The sequence below is a fragment of the Poecilia reticulata genome, chromosome 22 (assembly GCF_904066995.2).
Source record: "Poecilia reticulata chromosome 22, P_reticulata-male-v2, whole genome shotgun sequence".
Lineage (NCBI taxonomy): Eukaryota > Metazoa > Chordata > Actinopteri > Cyprinodontiformes > Poeciliidae > Poecilia > Poecilia reticulata.
In genome coordinates this window covers 3,751,857-3,773,680 of record NC_088851.1, presented here as the reverse complement: position 1 = coordinate 3,773,680, position 21,824 = coordinate 3,751,857, and the positions used below count along the sequence as shown (strand labels likewise).

General features: G+C 39.5%; 1 protein-coding gene across 5 annotated transcripts in view; it reads left to right on the top strand.

The window, feature by feature from the left end:
* The first annotated feature begins 4,244 nt into the window (after nucleotides 1-4,244).
* The window catches only part of LOC103458152 (uncharacterized), a 33,327-nt gene continuing 15,747 nt past the window's right edge, over nucleotides 4,245-21,824 (top strand). For 3 of the 5 annotated variants that reach the window (XM_081603008.1, XM_008398763.3, XM_081603006.1), the window contains exon 1: nucleotides 4,246-5,029. In XM_081603008.1, the coding sequence (XP_081459134.1) occupies nucleotides 4,972-5,029 (58 nt within the window). In that variant the 5' untranslated portion in view covers nucleotides 4,246-4,971. Of the gene's footprint in view, nucleotides 5,030-21,824 lie in introns of all 5 variants that reach the window. The other 2 variants (XM_081603007.1, XM_081603010.1) reach the window with 1 other exon arrangement.

Sequence of the window (21,824 nt, the reverse complement as noted above, 5' to 3'; positions counted from 1 at the left end):
TTTCCCAATGGTTGCTTCAGTTCATTTGGTAACAAGAGCTACAACACTGAAAATAATAAAATAAGCTAATAATAAAATAAAAATGTTCTCCTTTTGTAAGTTATGATGCTGATTTGCAACAGTTAAGGTTAAATGAGAAAAAAAATTTAGTTCTTTGCCCTAACTGACTTTGAGTTTATCCAAATGGTCCACAGTGATGAAGTCTATTAAAAAATGTTACATTAGTCCTTTTTAAAAAAATATACAATCACCACTAAAGTCAAAGTGGAGCAGAGGCTGATGAAGTGAAAAGTGAAATACCTGTATGAAGCGGAACGGGGATCCTGCTCCCATCCTGAAGTGAACTTGTTTGGTTCCGATCTGCTGAACGTTAAGCGTGGCGTATCTCTCAGTCAGGTTCAGAATCAATGTGATGCCAGAGAATAAATCATTCACAGTGTTCAGTCTTACACAACATAACATGAACATGAAGGATAAAGCTGTGGACCTGAATCTGCTGCATGAAATTTGTGTGGCCGTGTCAGAATGCGTGCTCTGTGCAGGGATATGGCCACTGTCCCATGTGACGCTGTCTGTGGAATCATCAGATTTGTGTTTCACACTGCATGGTGTGGAACTGAGACACTCACCGCGTCGCATTTCTGGACTCACATGACGTCACGCTTTCACAAATTTAACTTCATGTTTTGTCTTTCTAGAACGTTAACATTACTGACAGGTCTAAAGTCCTGACTTTCTTTCTTTCTTTCTTTCTTTCTTTCTTTCTTTCTTTCTTTCTTTCTTTCTTTCTTTCTTTCTTTCTTTCTTTCTTTCTTTCTTTCTTTCTTTCTTTCTTTCCTTCCTTCCTTCCTTCCTTCCTTCCTTCCTTCCTTCCTTCCTTCCTTCCTTCCTTCCTTCCTTCCTTCCTTCCTTCCTTCCTTCCTTCCTTCCTTCCTTCCTTCCTTCCTTCCTTCCTTCCTTCCTTCCTTCCATCCATCCATCCATCCATCCATCCATCCATCCATCCATCCATCCATCCATCCATCAATCAATCAAAAAAGACTATGAATTACAGAGCTTTGACTCAAGTTGTCTTAGGAAACGCAACACTTTCACTAAGGCTAAATCTTCTTAAAGGGGCAGTTCTATATATTTTCAAGGCACATGGCAACAGTTTATAGCACAATCAAGTTACTTTGAGGATTTTTTTAAATGCTATGTATCAAATATGAATTAAAATAAATTTGTCTTTGCCTTGAAATTGGGCCGCTGTCTCTTTAAGAAGCTCCCGCTTCTTTCTGAAACTCCTCTTTCAGGAAGTCTTTACAACGCAGCTCCTCTATAAACCCTTTAACAATGTTTTAGCAGTGTTGCTCTGAGAAGCAGCTCCTATAATGAACTGAGCACATGCACAGATCCTCCAGGTGTTTGCTAATTGCTACTGGCTAGTCTGAAGGAGCTGAGTGGGGAAGTTGGGAAGGAGGGCTGCTCAGTGAGACAGAAGCCCAGAAGCTTAGAAACTGCGTCTTGAAGGCTCAGTGCACAGCGTAACAGTTGCCATGGGAGATTAAACCATTTCTCAAACATTCATGAATTCACTGCAGGATGGTTTTTGATGAGGGAATAACATTATAACATGACGTGAAGCTCAAAAAGTTGTTTTTACGTAAAACTACCCCTGTGATTCCAGGAGTGGGGACTGTGTGCCGACAGGAAGAGCAATATTCTGGTGATATTGATTTTCCTGAAGCCCATCTGCCTACCGATCCTTATACTGGTGGCTGCAACTTAAAAGTGTTTTGAAATGTCATAAAGTTTATGAAGCTGCAACATTCATTTAAGAAGCTGATGTCATCAGTTCTAGTTGTGAAGTGTCAGGAAAAGAACATGTTGTCCATAAGTGTTTACAAATCAAAATCTCAAACACATTTATGTTCAACACCCTTTAACGTGATGCCCTTAAATAAAACCACATGCAGCCACTTCCCAACAGAGCCCACATGCTGGCATTACAATCTCCACCTTCATTCCAGTACAACACTCTGAAACGATTCTGAATTTGTGGAAAATCTTTAATGTGTTCAGTCGTTAAGTATGCTGAACTGGAGGATATTTCACCAACTTGCTTGTGTAACCACAATAAAAAGAGAGTTTAGAAATAGATGCAGATGTTTGTGGTGCTGTTTGGAGAGTTACACAGTAAAAAAAATAAAACCAATACTTTGGTTTATTTAGCCTGTCATAGCTAAAAATGACGCGGGAGTTCATTTTCTCAAAGTCACATGTTCACCATGTTATTCATACATGTATAAACATCAGAGTTCCAAACTACACATTTAACTTGAAACTAAATATTTAGCTTAAAAATTTAATATTTAGCTTAAAAATTAAAAATGTCGTTTTCAAACTAAATATTTAGTTTGCAGACTAAGTATTTAGTTCCAAACCAGATGTTTAAGTCTGAGCTAAATATTTAAAGTTCAAACTCAACAGTTAGTTCACAAACTAAATATCTAGACCCAAATTAAATATTTATTTTTGCTGACGTTATATTGACAGTAACATAAGCTGTAATGCAGTTTTTCAGACTGACTTTGTCTTCAGCCTCTTTCCAGCCAGCTTTACATTCAAAATGATTTTAACTGGAGCCAACACTAAACGCTGTGTCATTTTATATCCTCGTAACCGAGACGATGGGAAAAGCCAACAGAGGACTGGTCTGCCCCGTCCAGACTGCAGATTCATAAAAAACGGTAGTAAAATCATAATATACATGCTTGCCAGTTGCAAAAAGAAAAAAACAAACAAACAAACAAACAAAAAAAAAACCCGAGCAGCTGAGTCAGAAATGATCAAATTAGTTGAGAAGATCAGTGGCTGAAAGGATAATGGACATGTGCTTTTCTCCTAATCAAGTTGAATGGTGGTTAACTTGAAAATAATTTCCACTGGGGGAAGCTTGATACTGCACCTAAAAATACACCAGTACACACCAGTAGATTTGCATGGCTGCATTTGAAAAGCTGCCAGATGAATGGAGAACGTGGAAGCAGCCACGTTTCTCTCACTTCTGGAAGGTTAGACCCACAAACAAGCAGCTTCATCTGCTTGTCCCACAATAATGCTGCCTTGCATTTCTCCTGTATTGATCTGAGTGCCGGTTCCTCCAGCGCTAACACACAGCCGGTGCAGCCTCAGCCTCAGATCAAAGCATTAGAGCGCCCAGACAAGGAGGAAATGCAGCCATTATTTTTCTCTGTTTTGTGAGGTAATCTGTAGCAAGCAGACGGATGACCCAGAGCTGATAGCAGACGTCAGCCTGTGAGCCACCATATGAGGGAAAATACAGGCAGAAAGTTACCTCTCCCTCCTAAAGACAGAACGGTTGGTCAGCGGCCACGCCCTCGTTGTCCTGAATGCGGTTATTATTTGTTTCTTTAGCTGATTCAGGAGAAAGCACATCCCTGTTTTCGCCTGGACTCAAATGTTTGAGCAGTTCTGGCTTTTTAATCAGAGTTTAGTTTTGTTTCGTCGTGACTTTTTGTTAGTGTTTCTGCTAGTTTATAATAGTTATTGTTAGTCAGATGCTGTACAGACTTGGTTTAGTTATAGTAGCAGTTCTAGTATTTTTATAGTTTGGTCAAATTTTAGGTGAAGAATTCAAAAAGGTCAAAGTGTTGTATTCTGATTATGTATTCATTGATAATGAATACTCAACAGAAGATAATATTAAGAAAATGATTTAAATCATTGTTGAACAATGACTGGTGTTTTCTCCCAACTTTTGTAGTCTCCATTCGGACCAGCATCAGTTGGAGCTGATGCAAACAAAATCTATTTCACATCAGTTTGAAAGGCTGGAAAATAGATTCATTAACACAAAAATGAAGGATATTAGATTGATCATTTTTGCATATTTTTGTAAGCTTTATAAATGCACGATACGGTTGCAGTTTGTTATAATTACATTTTCTCCATTAATTGCAGTTTTTATTTATTAAATTTTTTTTTCTCAATTTCAATTTTCTTTATTTTGTTACTTTCAGTTAAAAATAACAACCTTGGTTCTGACAATCTAGAATTTAATGATTTTGATGGGTTAGCAAATACTTTTGGCAATATAGAACCTGATGTGAATGCTAAGGCTAGTTAGCATGGATAAACAGTTTTCCAGTAAACATAATTAGTTTCTGTGCCATTAAAACATTTGGCATGTACATCCTGCATATTTACCTAATTTTCCCCACTTTTCAACATTTATTAGCCTTCGCATCAGCCATAAATTATTTCAAAGAGCCCAATTTAAACCTGCTATCACCGTTTAAAACCTGTGTCCTTTGTGTGGGACTTTCTGTCTCCGACTCATTGTGAGTAAATAAAACCTTCCTGCCCTGAACTCCGAATGATCTGTCATGTAAATAAATCTCCTGATTGCTTAAGACAGCTTATAAACAGACGTTCATTTCCACAGCTTCCAGTCCACAATGAGGGGCTTCAGACCAAGTGTACACAGCAGCAGATTGAGTTAAAGTCTCCACGTGAGAGATGTGGATCTTCCCCAGACTCTGACATCGTGATCGTTCTTGTCGGATTAAGCGAATCAATCGGACTGAGTGGGAAAGAAGAGGGAGACCGAGAGGACGAGAAGAAAGAGAACTCTGTTGGGGGCAGAGGGGGTGGGGGTGGCGATGGGAGGCAGCTCCACCCATAATTGAGTTACCCCCGCTGCGCTGAGGGTCCATGTTTATGGCACAGAGGAGGGAGTTTCCTTCACTCTGTGGACAATCACAGCAGAGGAGCGAGTTCTGGAACTCTCCTCCGGCTCTGGCTCTTCCTGCGGCTCATCGCCCCCCACTCCGCCGCGACAGACTGACCCGCAGCACACCGACAGCCTGACGGAGAGGTGGAGGGAAGAAGAAGAAGAAGAAGCAGTTTGTAGTAGCACCTGCCCAAGCCTCCATCCCTGGTTCCTCTGCTGCATCGGCTGCCACCATGTGCGACTGTTTCCACCTGGCGTTTCCCAACTGGCACGCTGCCCCCTCTGGGACGGGTAGGCTCTTAATCCTTCCTGTTTCTTTACTTTATTTTACCCCATATGACATTGTCTCTCCTCTGAGGAGCGAAGTGGCTGAGGAGGGCAGCAGGGAAAGGGAATGTTTGTGATGGCGGCGGATGAGTCGGAGGCAGCTGGTGCTGATGCTGCGTGTTGCCGATGGGTGTGTCTGCAGAGTGCAGCGGACTGTTTGGAGATGTCATCATGAGAGTGTGTGTGTGTGTGTGTGTGTCTGTATTTCTCCTCTCTGCCTTCCAGCAGAGCGTCTGGAGCTCAGACTCAAACACTCCGAGGCGCCTTTACAGTCGATTAGATCAGAAGCGGACGGCAACAGATCCGTCCTGGGGTTGGAGACAAAAACGACAGCTGGAGTCTGGAAATATAAAATTGATGCCAAAAATAGAAAACGGCAGTGCAGGGATCAAATGAAAAATCATCATCATCATCATCATCTGGTTTTATGGAGGAAGAAGTACTCCACGTCAACTTTCTAAAATAATGGCCCAAAAAAGACTTCACTTTTTATTAAATGATTTAGATAAAAAAAAATAAAAAAAATCACTTTGGGCAAAAACCATGACATAGGTAGTTATTTTAGGAAGGTGACAATAAGATTCCATGATCCTTAAAAAGTAGCAAAACTAATCCAACTGTGTCTTACTTAAATCCTATTGACTCTCAACTATGTTAATGTGCAACATGTTTTTTCATTGTTAAATTATGAGTTTATTAGTATCATTTACAAAATGTCTGGGAAAAACGAACTGGTCACAGTGAATACTTCATTTATCTGCTGGGCTTTAAAAGCTCTGCAGTTAAACATAGTTATTTCCAAACAAATACAATCCCAAATGAAACCGTCTCGAGCATCGTCCAGTAGAAATCCATCCTGCATGTTTGTGATGATTTCCTGGTTAAACACACCTGGACTGATATGACGGAGAGTTACGTATTTCAGCCATTCGAATGAGCGGTTTTAGGGCCAGGATGCATCTAGAACATGGAGGGCGCTGACCCATCAGAACCAGAGATGGCCGTGGTGACCCCTACATTAGAGTTGAGAGTTTTAAAGGTACACCAACATTTCCTAATGCAGCATGACACAAGAGAAACACAGCAGGATTCCACGAGACGATAAAACTGAGCACAAAGTGTTGCAGAAAACAGCTGACAGTAACAACTTCCACACCGAAGAGTGGTGTTGTTCCTGCGACCTGTAGGGCTTTTTTTTTATAATCAGAAATTTATTTATTTATTTATTTCCTCAGCACCAGTGGTGGAGAAAGTACTCAAAAAATGTACTTAAGTACAGTAACGAAGTACTTGTACTTCGTTACTTCCCACCACTGCTCAGCACCAATCAGAGCTGGTCAAGAAAAAAAAGCATCTGATTCCAGGTGGCAGCTGATTTATTGGTGCGTCTGTGTTCAGGATTATTTCAGCTACTTTCTCTGAAAGTTTTCTAGGAGTTTTTGATGCTGTTTCCCTTTAATATGGAGATGAAAATGCAACCAGTCAAAATGCTGCCAGGAATAATGTTCATATCACCGGCCGCTGTCTGCAAAGTTATACAGTTAAAAATCAACAGCAAATTATTTTGGTCCACACTAAATATTTAGGTTTGAGTAAAATTTTAGATCCAAACTACATAATTAGCTTGCAAGTTAAAATTTTAGCTTGGACCTAAATGTTTAGTTTGGAGCCAAATATTTAGCTCCACGCTGCATATTTAGTTTACGAACCAAATTCTTAGTTCCAGCTCCAACCTAAATGTTCAGGTCCACACTAAATATTTAGTTTGTATATAAATTTAGCTCCAAAATAGATATTTAGTTTGAAATCTAAAAGTTTAGCTCCAAACTAAATATTAAGCACAAGCTAAACATTTAGAAATAAGCTAAGAAGTAGCCCCACGCTACATATTTACTTTGCAAACTAAATTCTTATCTGTAAACTACATAATTAGCTCTAAGCTAAATATTTAGGTTCACCCTAATTATAAAGGACCAACTTAAATTTAACTCCAAACCACACCATTTAGTTCAGAAACTAAATGGTGTGGTAAACTAGCTAACTAACTAAACAGTTAGCTAGCTAAATAGTTAGGTCTGGGCTAATATTTAGCTCCAAGCTACATATTTAGCTTTCTAAATAAATATTTAGTTCAGAACTCTGATATTTATAAGTGAATAAGTAACACGGTATATGACTTTGAATAACGAACCCTGTTTTTGTTTTTCACTTGACATGTTAAATAACCCAAATTGTTGTTCTCAAATTTTGACTGTAACTTTTCAAATGCATAAAGAAACTGAAAAGATTAATGTCAAACAAAATGAAGTAAAATCCAAGGTCAAGTGAAGGGCATGGTTCAGTCAGTCATGGACAGTGGCGATAACAATGTATTTACATATAAATATACGCTTAAAAAGCAGAAGTAGAACAGTTATTAAAACTAACCCCAGGTCTGTGGCGACAATCATGTCAAATTATTTGTACCTAATCGTCATAGCTACAGATGACTCTCTTGTCTTTGTTTTTCTCAGGAGGTTCTCCTCTCTCGTTTGGCTTCAGCTTGATTTATTCCTGCTCATGAGCTGCAGAGTGCAGCTTTAAGACCATCCTGAATTATTTATCCAGGCTTTCTGACGGGAATTATGCTTCCATCAGTCGTTCTTCTCTCCTATATAAAATACATTACCTCCAGCTGATAGGGTTCTCTGTTCCTAGCAGCCGGCTGTGTCTGTGCGGTGGAGCTGGTCCACCGTCCTGTCACACACTTCACAGACCAATCATGACTCTGCGCCTATTTTACCTATTTTTGTTTCCATTCAACAAGCTTTATGTGTTTTCCATAAGTCTTACAGTGACTGAAATGAAACATGCCTTAAGTCAGCATAAGTATAGATTCATCTAAGTTAAGTTGGAGTTATTGACTTTTAAATCACTAACACCATTTCCATGATTAGGAGATTTACTTTTTTATTATTATGAAGATTTGAGAGTGACTGTATTTTTATGTGAACTATGCCCTCTAGTGTTCAATATGAGAAAAGCATTTATTTTTAGAGACGAAACGTTTTCTGCAGAAACGGAAAAATGAAATAATGATAAATAATTAAAAATACTTTCATCAACTTCCTTGTGTATAAAAGTTCTGACTGGATCTCCTCCTGTCTGATTAAAGGGAGCGGTTCCTCTCTACTGCTGCCGTACTGTTGCTCAGGGATTGTTGCGATTTCATTTAACTTATAACCTATTGTTGTTGTATTCTAAACTCTAGTTTATTATAATTATTTTTGCATGCTGTTTGAGGCTATGTTTGGATTGTATATTTGAATTGAACTGAGTCTAAACTGAACTGGATTCCATATTAAGTAATACGCATTGAACTGGTTTGTCTCTTTGGAGTTTGGCTCTACTGAAATAAACTGATATAAATTAGTGAAACATTCCCAGGTCAGTGAAGTCCTTATGCAGCTTCTCGTCACTGCAAATACAGACTTGTCTAAAATTAGCGTAAGGTTTTGCATAAATGTTTTCAAATGGTAGAAACATATTTTAACTGGACAGGCAACATTCTAGTCAGTCACTTTAATCAAATTCACTTTAATTTATAACAATAATGACAAAAATACTCATATAAAAAGGTGATTTATTCACAGTGCTGCTTGTATCATGACATCCTGAGTTTTTCGCAGTTCAAGCACAGAAATGTGTCTTTTAATTAGTAAAGTCCTGGTTAGGATTTTTTTGTCCTTAATACTGATTCCAGGCATTTAAAATTAGGCATCAGCTAGTACGTGTACCAGTTTGATTAATTAAGTAAAAAGAAAAAGAAAAAAAAGAATTTCAACTCGATGATTTAATAGTTTTAAAGAGCATTAAGACGACATGCTACATTTCATCAGCGCAGTAAATTCACCTATGACTGAAGATCTTGCAGCATCTGTTTCCTTTTTTCTGATGGTGATAGATATTAGATATTATATCTTAAAGGAAAACTGAACAGGACATTCTTTCCTATGGAGCAGATTAGATAACAGGGTGGAGATAGAGAGGGCTGTACTTCGGTCTGATGTGTTATTAATCTGTTATAAGACTGAAAATCCAAGGTCAAGTCAAAGTCTGTTCAGTCTTTTCTTCTGGTATCTGGCAGGGTAGCAGCTTCAGAATGATGTTCTCATGTGCCACTTTTTATTTAATTCAAGGGTGTCCAGAGTGTGGCCCCAGGGGTCATTTGCAGGCTACAAGTACAGATGCAGATAGACTCTTTTATTACTCTTTTCTATTATTGCTGCTGAGACAACAGAAAAAAAACCTTTTTCGTCACATAACCATTTTCTTCTTAAAAATGTTATTTCTGTTACTTTATACTCAAATGAAAGTATAAAACATCAGTACAGTCAACACTTCAGCAATATGTTTAACCCTAAAATATCTCAGTCCATAATCTTTTTTAACGGATATTTTAAACATACAACCTCTGTTTGGTCAATACAAAATACAGGAGCTTAACTTTAAAGGTTCATCATAGAGTTTCACAGCCAGTCTTTGGTACACGCAAATCATTTTTTGTGAATGTCATGACTGTTCCTTTCCTGAAGTTATCTTATTTGTCCTCAATGTTAAAACGAAATAATTTTTTTTTTTTTTTATTAAGGCATAGTAATATCCTGACGAACACCGGAAATATGCGTCATTAATGGCCAACAGCTGCTTCAGCTTCAGAGTTAAAAGCTAAACTAGCTAGCAAGTTTGATTCGGGCGTTAGCACTGAGGCTAACGTTGTTAAAGCTGGATACAAACTATAATTCTTTCTTAACTACAAGTTACGTCTGTTTATAAACTTTTATTAAGTTCATATATTCTTTATAATACAAACCATATATATCAATCTTACTGTTTGCTGTGTTGGACACCGAAGACTGCGAACAACTGATTAAACAAATATTAAAATGAGAGATTATTGTTGTGATGGTTAAATAAATATGGGGTCAGAAAGGCTTCAGAATCCACCAGTGACGTGCGGTGAGGTTCATTGCTGGAGAGGCACTGACTTTTAGACACCATGCATGTTTTTGGACGTATGGAAATTTCACGCATGCACACAACGCTGGGGGGCAAAAAGACTCATCTTTTACATGCCATCCATAGCCGCGTTAACTCAGTGAAACTTAGAAATGTAGGTATTAATTTCGTGCTATGATCCACAGCAAAGGGAAAGAGCGAGAAAGCATTTCAGCCAAGCTACACGCAGACTCGTTGCCATAGCAACTGACAACAATGCCACTTCATGTTTTAGGATTTAACACCAGTGGTGGAGAAAGTACTCAAAAAATGTACTTAAGTGAAAGTACAAATACACAGACAAAAATGTACTCAAGTAAAAGTAAAACTACCACATTAGCATTTGTACTTAAGTAAAAGTAAAAAAGTACTGGCTTTTAAAAATACTTAAGTATTAAAAGTAAAAGTGCTTGCTGAATGGATTACCTAATCGCTAATATCATTAAGTGTCCCGATCATATTTAATTTTAATACATTGGAAAACAACCTGCTGAATACTATTAATCAATCATTAATCATTTTGTCTAGATTAATGTCAAGTTGTCAAAACAAAGACATTTTCAATAATGTCAACTTTGTATTAAAAGTGTCATGATTTACTGAATGACGCTTTATGACAACAGTCATAAATATTTATGAAGACTTATTCATGTCCATGACAGATGTTTATGACGGTGTCATGTCAGTCTTATTCACCCGCCTTCAGTAAAGTGTTACCGGCTAGGTTTATGTAGCATTTGATTTTAACAAAATATCTATACCTGTATTTTATAAAAATAATGGTTGACTTTCGGCATTTATTTTGAAGTATGTTGATCCTGTTTACAACTATGATTTTCATGTTCAAAAGCAATTTTTTTATGTTCCATCTTATAGTAATAACTTAACAAAACTGTTTATTTGACTTCAAAGTCGAGATTGCTTTACATTTAATTTATACATTGAAAATTTGTATAGTAAAATGCAATAAATTAGTTGTGATGTACAGAAGATAAACATTAGCAAGCTCAAGAATATGTTTAGCTCTTAATATATAATAGTAAAGGTTAGTTATAAAGACTAGATGACGTCAATTTATGGTCTTAAATTGCAAAATAAAGTCTGCAAATTGATTGTAGAATGGTTTCATTTTTACATCACTTTGCATGAGATACTTTCAAACTAAGTGTTTTGTGTTCTACAACTACATTTCCTGTGGACTTAGAATTTAATTTTGTTTCAAAATTATGTTAATAATATATTAAATACATTAACTGTAATATATTTTACACTATAATTAACATATGGTATAGAATACAGACTTCAATGGTATTTGGAAATGTCCAAGGTTTTTTAAAAAGTTTGTGAATGCATCACAAAAAACAGAGTAAAAAGAGAGAATTTCAGTTTTGGGTTAACAAAATATTGGTAAATTTGACATAAAAAAAACCCTGTTAAAATAAGGAAAATATTTTGATGGAAATTCTGAAAAAAAAAAAAAAAATACAGAAAATGTCCTGTTAATTCTCTGCCATGATATTTTCAGTGTTTTTTACAGAATTTCCATCAGAAGTTTCCCGTAATTTAACAGTATTTTATTTCAAAGTTTTCCATGAAAAAATAGGGAAATATCCTGGTAATTTCTGCCAGTACACTTTCTTGTTTTTTATGGAATTTCAGCAGAATTTTTCCATAATTTAACAGTTTTTTCCCCAATAATTTTACATGAACAAACTGTTAAATTATGGCCCACCACCACTTCAGGTGACATTTCCCATATTCTCAAACTCAAAGCTTGACATGTATGGGGCAACGTGATAGTTCATCTACTGACTGACTACATAAACTAAAAGCTGAATCATAGATATTTTTAATAAGCGTATTTGTGAGCCTGCCTCTTTTTATTAAATTGAAATTAATTTTAGATTTTTGTATGACTTTTTCTCAGATTAACTTAGAAAACGAGTTGTTATTATTACAGGTTAGTTTTCTAAACAACAAAAAAGTAACTGCTAGGAAAGCTCAAAAATGAAAAATTGGACTGATATTGATATCCGATAGTAACACTGCTGTTATGCCAGATTAACCAAAACTTTATTTTGTCAATTTTTTTTTATATGATTACTCGATTAATCGTAAGAATAATCGATAGATTACGCGATTACTAAAATATTTGTTTACAATAGCCCTAATTATATAAATAAAATAGCATTTATAGGTGGATCGGGGGGATTAATTCTCTCCTTCGCCCCCTCCTTCTACAGCCAGACCTCCTCCCCCTTCTTGCAATTTGCTGTCCGGCCGCCCCCCCACCCAGCACTCAACGGTACGCTTGACCGGCCCCACCCTCTTTGACCCCTCACATCTACCTCTACATTGAAGGGGGCTAGTGCACCTCTCATGGTACACTAGCCCCCCCAATGTCTCTCCTTCACCCCCCCCTTCTACAGCCAGACCTCCTCCCCCTTCTTGCAATTCGCCGAGCGGCCTCCCCCCCACCCCTCCTCCCCCCCCCAGCACTCAATGGTATGCTTGACGGGCCCCACCCTCTTCGACTCCTCACATCTACCTCTGCATTGAGGGGGGGCTAGTGCACCTCTCATGGTACACTAGCCCCCAATGTCTCTCCTTCGCCCCCTCCTTCTGCAGCCAAACCTCCTCCCCCTTCTTGCAATTCTCCGTCCGGCCGCCCCCCCAGCACTCAATGGTATGATAGACTGGCCCCACCCTCTACGACCCCTCACATCTACCTGTACATTGAAGGGGGCTAGTGCACCTCTCATGGTACACTAGCCCCCCAATGTCTCTCCTTCGCCCCCTCCTTCTGCAGCCAAACCTCCTCCCCCTTCTTGCAATTCGCCGTCCATCCGCCCCCCCAGCACTCAACGGTACGCTAGACCGGCACCACCCTCTTTGACCACTCACATCTACCTCTACATTGAGGGGGGCTAGTGTACCTCTCATCGTACACTAGCCCCCCACAATGTCTCTCCTTCGTTCAATCCTTCGCTTCCCCCTCCTCTCTAACGATACGTCAGCCCCCCACCTTCTCTCCTTCTTCTTCGAACCCCTTCTAGCCTCCCAGTGGGCCATCGTTCCCTCGGCCTCCAATTCTGATTCTTCGGGTTAATCTACCCGTCTTTCTCTCACTGTAACAACAGATGACTAATGGTTTCCGGTATTCTCAGGTTGAAAACTTGTAAGCAATCTTTAAGGCCATAATCATCCGCTCTGGTAAGATGCGAAGTTCTTCTGAGGAACAGTTTTGATACTTCTGACAAGGTGTCACTTGGTTGGTGAGATTAGGCATGAGGACTCAGAGGTCTGTCGTGAGTCGGAGACAGGTCCTGACTCAGAGACAGGTCATAACTCTGTGGCAGGTCCCGACTCTGAGGCAGGTCCCGTCTCTCAGGCGGGTCCTGACTTGGGGACGGGTCCCGACTCTGAGGCAGGTCCCGTCTCAGAGGCAGGTCCCGTCTCAGAGGCAGGTCCCGTCTCAAAGGTAGGTCCCGTCTCAGAGGTCGGTCCCATCTCAGAGGTCGGTCCCATCTCAGAGGCAGGTCCCGTCTCAGAGGTCTGTCCCGTCTCAGAGGTCTGTCCTGACGCTGAGGCGGGTCCTGACTCTGAGGCGGATCCTGACTCGGAGACGGGTCCAGGGACGGGTCCTGACTCGGAGACGGGTCCCATCTCAGAGGCAGGTCCCATCTCAGAGGCAGGTCCTGTCTCAGAGGTCGGTCCCGTCTCAGAGGTCGGTCCCGTCTCAGAGGTCGGTCCCGTCTCAGAGGTCGGTCCCGTCTCAGAGTTCTGTCCTGACTCGGTGACAGGCCACGACTCTGAGGCGGGTCCAGACTCTGAGGCGGGTCCAGACGCTGAGGCGGGTCCAGACTCTGAGGCGGGTCCAGACTCTGGGGCGGGTCCAGACTCTGGGGCGGGTCCTGATTCTGGGGCGGGTCCTGACTCTGAGGCAGGTCCTGACGCTGAGGCGGGTCCAGACGCTGAGGCGGGTCCAGACTCTGAGACAGATCCTAACTCGGAGATGGGGACGGGTCCTGACTCGGGGATGGGTCCTGACTCTGAGACGGGTCCCGTCTCAGACGTCTGTCCTGACTCGGTGACGGGATCTGACTCTGAGGCGGGCCCTGACTCTGAGTTCGGCCCTGACTCCTCCAAGTCAGTACCAACCTCTAAGTTGACCAAATTTAGAGGCCCAGCTAAGTGTGGACTAAACACAACATTTGATCCATTCTTGGTGGGCTCTTGCCTCTCTTCTTCATCTGGATTGTCTCCACAACCCGCAGCCTTTTTGATGAGGTCCCATGCCTTTTGGAGAAAGGTGTCTTTGAGATTGATTTTTCTCGGTCGTGCAAGGGTTCTTTTAAAGCATTCCACAACCTTGTGAATCACTATTGGGTTGTTGCTTTTAATCATTTTGAAGAGCAGTTCTCTAACTGCGTCTTCATTGCCCCACAGAAGTTGCAGGATGTCTCGGCAGGCTTTTTTTTCCATTTTGTCATAAAAGACAAAATCTATGTCCTTGACTTCTGTCCATATTTTTGGAGCAAGCTTTCTCTGGACCGGTTCGGTGTGCTTCCTTTTGTAATGCCCATAGCTAGATCTGTAACTGGACTTATAAATCAATCTCCATAGAATATTTTGAACCATAATTCTCCTTTCATCTTCTGTTCCACGTCTGAATCCCATCCTGTTTGCGTCCCTCAAAAATTGTTCAGGGTCCATGGTTGCCTGAGTATAATCTTCACTCAGGCAGTTTTCATCTGCGTACAAGTCTTCAGTTGGAAAAAAAGTCTTTCGGATCTTTCTTTTGGTAGACGTGAACATTTTCTCTTTAGGAACAGGATTCTCCAGATGCTTTTTGAATTTTTCCACGATGACTTGGTGTCCTTCTGGGTGTTCCACTAGTGCGATTAAATGCAGTCCACTGGCAAAGTGGAATGCATCTCTCGCAAGACTCTGGAAAATCCTTTCACCAAGTTCTTCTGAAATCTCCGAGAGTACGTTCACATTTATATCTCCAGTTTTTCTCAAAAGCAATTTCAAAATTTTGCTATGTTGTTCCTCAAAGACTTGTCGGACAAGATGCAGAGTTGGTCCATCTGCAGCCTTTTCTATCACTTCCCACAGAAGTTCACTGAGAAAGTTTCTCTTTTTGTAATCTGGGCTTCTTTGACCAGGATGAACTTTGCTGGACAATGTCTTTTTCACTTTCGTCCAAAAAGAAACCTTAGGTTTCACATCCATTTCTCTCTCTGGGCTTTCGTCGTTCATCTTTATTGTGCTGAGCTAAAACGTCCAAATGAATCTCGAGTTGACTGACTTGTTAACCGATTTGTGGTAACTGATCAGAGAATTAACTGATCAGTTGGTGATGTCATGGACTCTATGACATCATAAAGTCATCCTCAGAAGGGCCTCATGACACAGACATCATTTGAAGTCATGCTGATGACGTCATTGTAAGCAGCATGGCAACTGTTGCTAAGGGTAAAAATAGCACGCAGTGAGCATGCGCTGTGAAAAAAAACTTAATCTGTGGGCACTAGATGCATTATTCCCGCAAGTCTGAACTGGCAGTGATTTGTGCAGCTTAACAGGAGGGGCCAGGGAACCATTGGCCCCTCCACTTACCGCCCACCCATTTTTATTTGTTATTTGGGTTCCATCTCCTAACAGGCATAGAGCAAATGTCAGTGGAACCACAACATGACCTGGGCCGGTCTATGAGTCAAACAAACCTCTTGTGATGCCCACTGGTGTGTGAAAAAAAAGTGAAAAAGGAGCATTTAAATGTCTATGGGATAATAATAATAATAATAATAATAATAATAATAATAATAATAATTTACTTGTTAACAGGGGTTAAAGACGATGGGTGCAGTAACGGTGTTTCACCGGTATGTGGTGCATGGGAACTCTGAGCTGCCAGTTGCTCTTAATACATTAGAAATGTGCCATTTTAATGAACAATGCCACAGATAAAGCATATTTTTATTATGTTTACTCTCTGTAACATGGTTTAGACTTAGATATGTGATTCTATGCATCATAATTTCAGGGACGGAAACATCTTGTCTCCTGTCCTAACATAACATGAACTTCACTTTTTTTTGCTACTAGTAGCTTTTATTTTTAAAGAAATCCAACAGAAAAGGGATGGAAAGAAGGTGGGTGGGAGAGGACAGGCAACCAAGGAGCCAGTAGCAGAGTTGTAGTCAAGGTCACCAACCCAAGACCAAGTCAAGACCAGCACCCCGCGCTACGTGACACAAAAAAATTAACTTTTACTTATCAAAATTGCTTCTCAAATTGATCTGAAAGATCCACTTTCCCATAAAAAACTAGTTATTAAATACGTAGAGCTTAAATAAATGCAATCAGTAAAGATCCGTCCAGAAGAATCGGATCGTTCCTGAATGTACCAGCGTTGTCCCATATGTGCGACACCTCAGTCAAAACCTCCACACAATAATTCAGCGCATGAGTGACAACTTTTTTTCATCGCAGATGCAACATGTGTGTCTAAGTCAGTACAGCTAGCTTTGCTAGCATCACGTCCACAGATCTTATCTTTCTTTAAGCTTTCCTTCCAAATGACGCTAAAAGTTGGATGAAGTCCCCACCATCTGTGAAAGCGAAGCGCTGCTGATTTTACATGTCGCCATATCTTATGATTTATGCAGCGCTATTATATTACTGATGATTAGACTCGCTCAGAGGAAACCACTGCGCATGTCTGGAGCTTCGCGTGCGAGTAAAGGTGGAGGCGATGGGTGACAACAGACACGTAAGTTACGATATTGCTCGGATTTTAAGGCGCCACCTTAAGTCCTTGAACTTCACATTTTAACAGAAAAAAAGAGCAACGCGACTTGGATGTAACGAGTAACGCGACAGTTTTGTAGAAATGTAGTGAAGTAGAAAGTACAGATACTTACTGTAAAATGTAGTGGAGTAAAAGTAGAAAGTCCCCATTATTAAATCTACTTAAGTAAAGTACAGATACACGAAAACTCTACTTAAGTACAGTAACAAAGTACTTGTACTTCGTTACTTTCCACCACTGTTTAACACCAAAGAAACATTCAAGAATTTTGCACACAGAACAGAACATTCAGTATGTTGTTGTAGTACGTTTTAGGCTTAATGTTTTATTAATAAATAATTGTTGTGGTAGATTAGCTACCGGTTCTACTTTACTGAATTATTTAGACATACAAACTGTAGTCCACAAAACGCACATTTCATTAAAAAACTAAATAAAAACATCTTATTGCTCTTACTTTTACTTCTCACTGAAATCCATGCACTGCTAATTCTGCACAAAAATATCCGTTCATCCAAAGCCAAGTCTATCCTCCCCATGTCTTTTCTACTCTGTTTGAGAATCATCAAACTGTCTTGAAGTAAAACTTTCAGCTCCGGTGTTGGTCTTCCTTTAGTTATTATCTCCTGCTTCAATTGAAAATCCACTTTAGAAAACTGTATGGCTAGCTCCATGGCTAGCTCACTGTGTCTTACTCTTTGTGGAGTCACAATATCTGGGATCATAAGCACGAGATCTGCCTGCCTCACCTCAAAACTGTTCTCTGCCGTTTCTGATCGCTCCTCCGCAACACAAAACACGATACACACACAGTTAGTGACAAAAAAACACTGTACATTATATACATAAGCTAAATTATTTAAAATCAGTCCATATATTAAATGTTTTTTAGCCATTTTATTGCCGGCGTACAGACAGGACGAACATGCTGTCATAGAATGGCAGCCAGTGCAGTTAGCGAGAGGTTGCGCAATCCCAGGTGAGGCTCAGCTTCCTGCTGCCTCACCTGCTTCGCTTCTGAGTATATGAATGGGAAAATGTGAAAATCCAGCGATTTTGAAGAAAAAATAATCAGAATTGGCTAAGCTAAGTAAAAAATAGGTACTTTATAGTACAAACCACAGGGTGAAAATAGCAATATAAATGATTTTATTATTATATATTATTTTCCATGAAGACAGGTGAGGCTCTCCCCTGACTGCACGTCACTGGAATCCACATACCTGCTGTTAATGTTTTCCACAGTTCTCTGAAGACATCATTAAAGCTAGCTGAAGATGAAGATATTTTTTGGTTGAGTAGCACTCAAACATAGAGAAAAATACAAGTGAAAAAACTCAAACTAGGAATAGATCCTGAGATTCCCTGAGTTAGAACAAATGATCTGGATACATTTTTAACCCATCAGTTTCAGCAATAGACATCCTGCTCTAACTTCATCTCTGCTTTTCTTAAAACTGTGTAACTGCTTTCTTTTCTTAATTCATGAATTATTATTCAATAAAAAAGAGGACCAGTCATTATGCTTCACAATTAACTAGGAGCGGTGATATGTAAGCCACCTGTCACATGGAGGGGAACGTGAACGTGGTTTTAAGTGTTTCTCTCACAAATATGCTACAAGTCCTGTTTTACACTAAGCCTGTTTTATTCTCATAGCATAATAAGAATAAAATTATGCTATGAGGATTTTCTTTTCTGGTTTTATTTTCAAAAACTGTTGTAGTTCATAGACATGGACTGCCTCTCGTCTCTGGTCAGGTTGTATTGTATGTCACGGTAACCCTGACAAATTCCAGAGCTGTGTTGAAACTCACTGTACATTTGCAGCAGATTAGTAGATTGAAAACATGTGCTTTCGCTGTCTCATGTCCCAGCAATTTATGCAGAAAATCCAATTTACTTCCCCCCCTTTTCACTTAAATCTTGTTAAACTTTGGATCCAAGCAAACTGTCCTCGACTAAAAGCGGCTTGTGTGTGTCCGTTGTACAAGAAGTGAGCACAAATAATAAACCATGTTGTGTTACACGAGCTTAATGTCCAGGAAAGCTTATCGGTACTTTTACAGAAGAAACTCGAAAAAGAAGAGATTCTTTTGTAAAGAACAAAATTTAGATTTTTGACATTGAGTAAGATCCTAATATTTGAATTAGTATCCCAATTCCAGCCATCATGTCGCTGTATTAATACACAATAAGTGCCTGGAAAAGTATGTTTTAGCCAAATCCAAATCCTATGTTGCACTTAAAAATACAGTGTTGTACAAACCTGAATCACAAATATAGTTTGCTGCTTGTGCTTGATCTTTTTACCTTTATAGAGCAATAGCAAGATTCAAGATTTTCACCTCATCTGTTCAACAACTTTAAAGGTTGAAGTCTCAGAATGGATTCCAAATATAAATCTGATCATACAACATTTTGGCTCACGCTGGCCTGGTGCCACGTTCCCCAACATGCTACACGGTCGTATGGACCATGTTGTGCTCCAACATGATACTTGTGTTGGACGATCCATACCCAGCACAAAGGTCTGACAACAAAACAGAGCTCTGATTCAGAGCAGGAGGTGCTTTCTCTTGATCAGACCTCTTAAAGTCATTAATCATTACCCAGGTGTTCATTGAAGACCCCAAGAGCACAACTGAATCCCTGAGTCAATCAGTCAATTGTCTGTTTTTTCCTCTGTTGGGATCAGTTCTATGTTTATTGGGGAGAAACAGTATTTTCATATTTATACATCTACATTTGTCTGCCTTTCAATGTACTGACGGCCTGTTCAGCGTGTCGGTCGACTCTCACCCAATGACCACTGGAGACCGGCATCAGAAGAAGAAAGTACATCGTTTTTCATTTAGTTTTTTTTTTTTCATTTGAGAATGTCATAAATATAATCTAGTCTTCACTAAGTCCTACAACGATTTGAATCTAAAACCTAACCTCAGGTTCCATAGTGTATTGTTTCAATGAAGACGACAAATGCACTTAGTTCATCAATAACTGCCCACTGTGGCTACCTTTACACAAACAGAAGTTTTGCTAATTTATGGGTCTGAGACAATGCCAAAGATGGAGAGACATAAGCAATGGTCTGAGAGTAGCGGCTGTGGGTTGTATTACTGCATGTTCAGAGAAAGCTGAAGGAATTTTAATAATGTGAACGGTCCAAAACTGGCATGTTTTAAAGACAGACAAATTCAAACGAAACAGATGAGGTCCAAAACTATACATCTATATTTATGCGGCAAACCCGGTTACATAAGCGATTTTCAGCTGACAAATATGATGTTTCAAGCGTTCTGTTTCTAGACCAGACTAAAATGGGAAACCAGTACAGGTGACAAATGAAATCAGGATGTGACACACAACTCACTCCAAGGTATGACTGGAAGCTAAATGCTGTCCCGCCTCCCAGCATCTCAGGGTGAGCAAAACACTGTGGTAGTCACACACACTGAAGGACTGCTTGGGGACAGAGAAACAGCTTCTTGTTAACACTCGGCTCACTTCCAGGCGCTCACAAGCAGCAACCGTGGGTAAGTGAGCTTTGATTTTGATGAAAGGATTCTGCTACTTGAACCTGGTCTAAAATGTAGATGCAATGAATGCATTTATTCCTCTCTTAACGTTATAGCGTGGGCAGCTGCAGATTATTTTTTTTCTTTAAGGAAGGTTTTGAACTATTAAGGACTGTGGTGTGGTTACTCTGAATTCACAGTGTTTCAACAATGTCTGAAAAGTTCATTTTTATTAGAAGCCACAAAGAAGAGGAGCTGTAATATCATTGAACCGCTCTGCTTTCTCAAGACAACAACACAACCTGAAAAAGACACATAATTCTGACCTGCTAGCGTTCGGGCTTAGCTGTCTTCTGATACACTTACACAAACTGAAAGACTTTTCCACATGACATACATTACTGTGAGGCGGAGGATGGGGTGGGCGGGATAAGACACATCCGCAAATACTACAGTAGATACTTCAGAGAAGTGCACATATCTTTCCATTTATTATCTCTGACATTTTTTCTTGAAGCCTGGAGATAAAGTTTTGATTTCAAAGTTTACCTTTTTATGTCAAATATATTCAAAACTAGTTTTCTCAGCAACCAAATCCATAAAATCCCATGTCAAAAGTAAGCAAGGCATTAAAAAAAAAAAAAAGTGGCTGTTACGCTTTGAAAAATACCCTTCTCAAAGCAAGTTAAAATATAGAAAACAATATTTATTTTCCTATCTTATAAGTGAAAAGCGTCAGGCAATGGGACTAGTACTTTTTTTAATCAATAGTCAGAAATTATTGAGCTCTTATATTTTGCTGAAAAGTAACTTCTAAGTTACTTTTGCCTTATTTCGAACATACTGACATATTATGCACTAGAAACTAGACCAAAAATACTTTGTAAGATTTTGTGTTTTTTTTTTTTTTTTGCAGAGTATTCTCTATCATATTTTGGTTTATGTTAAATATTTTTGAGGATGGTTATTTTAAATTAATCAGTCAACTTTTCCAGTCATTGATATATGTGAAACATTGGGAAATAGAAATAAAACGAACAACGGCTTCATGTTAAAATACCGTCCATTCAGACTAAAAGTAAAGAGTGGTGGTCTTAATCAGAATTTTACTATGTTCACAAAGATCAATTATAATAAAAACTAATCAATAATAATAATAATAATCAGACAGCTCCTTCTCCTTCTCTGAGGAGCCAGCCTATGAGGCTTCAAAGTTTAATGTGAGAATCAATACAGTGGATCACTTAACAGATGGAGGAGGCAGCGGCTCCCTGAGGAAATCGTTGCCAGGAAGAACTCTAAATAGTTCCACCGTCGGCTCCGGTGTCGGTCTGAACCTCAAGATGAATCCTGTGAGCGAGGCTGGGTGGAATTCTATCTTTTT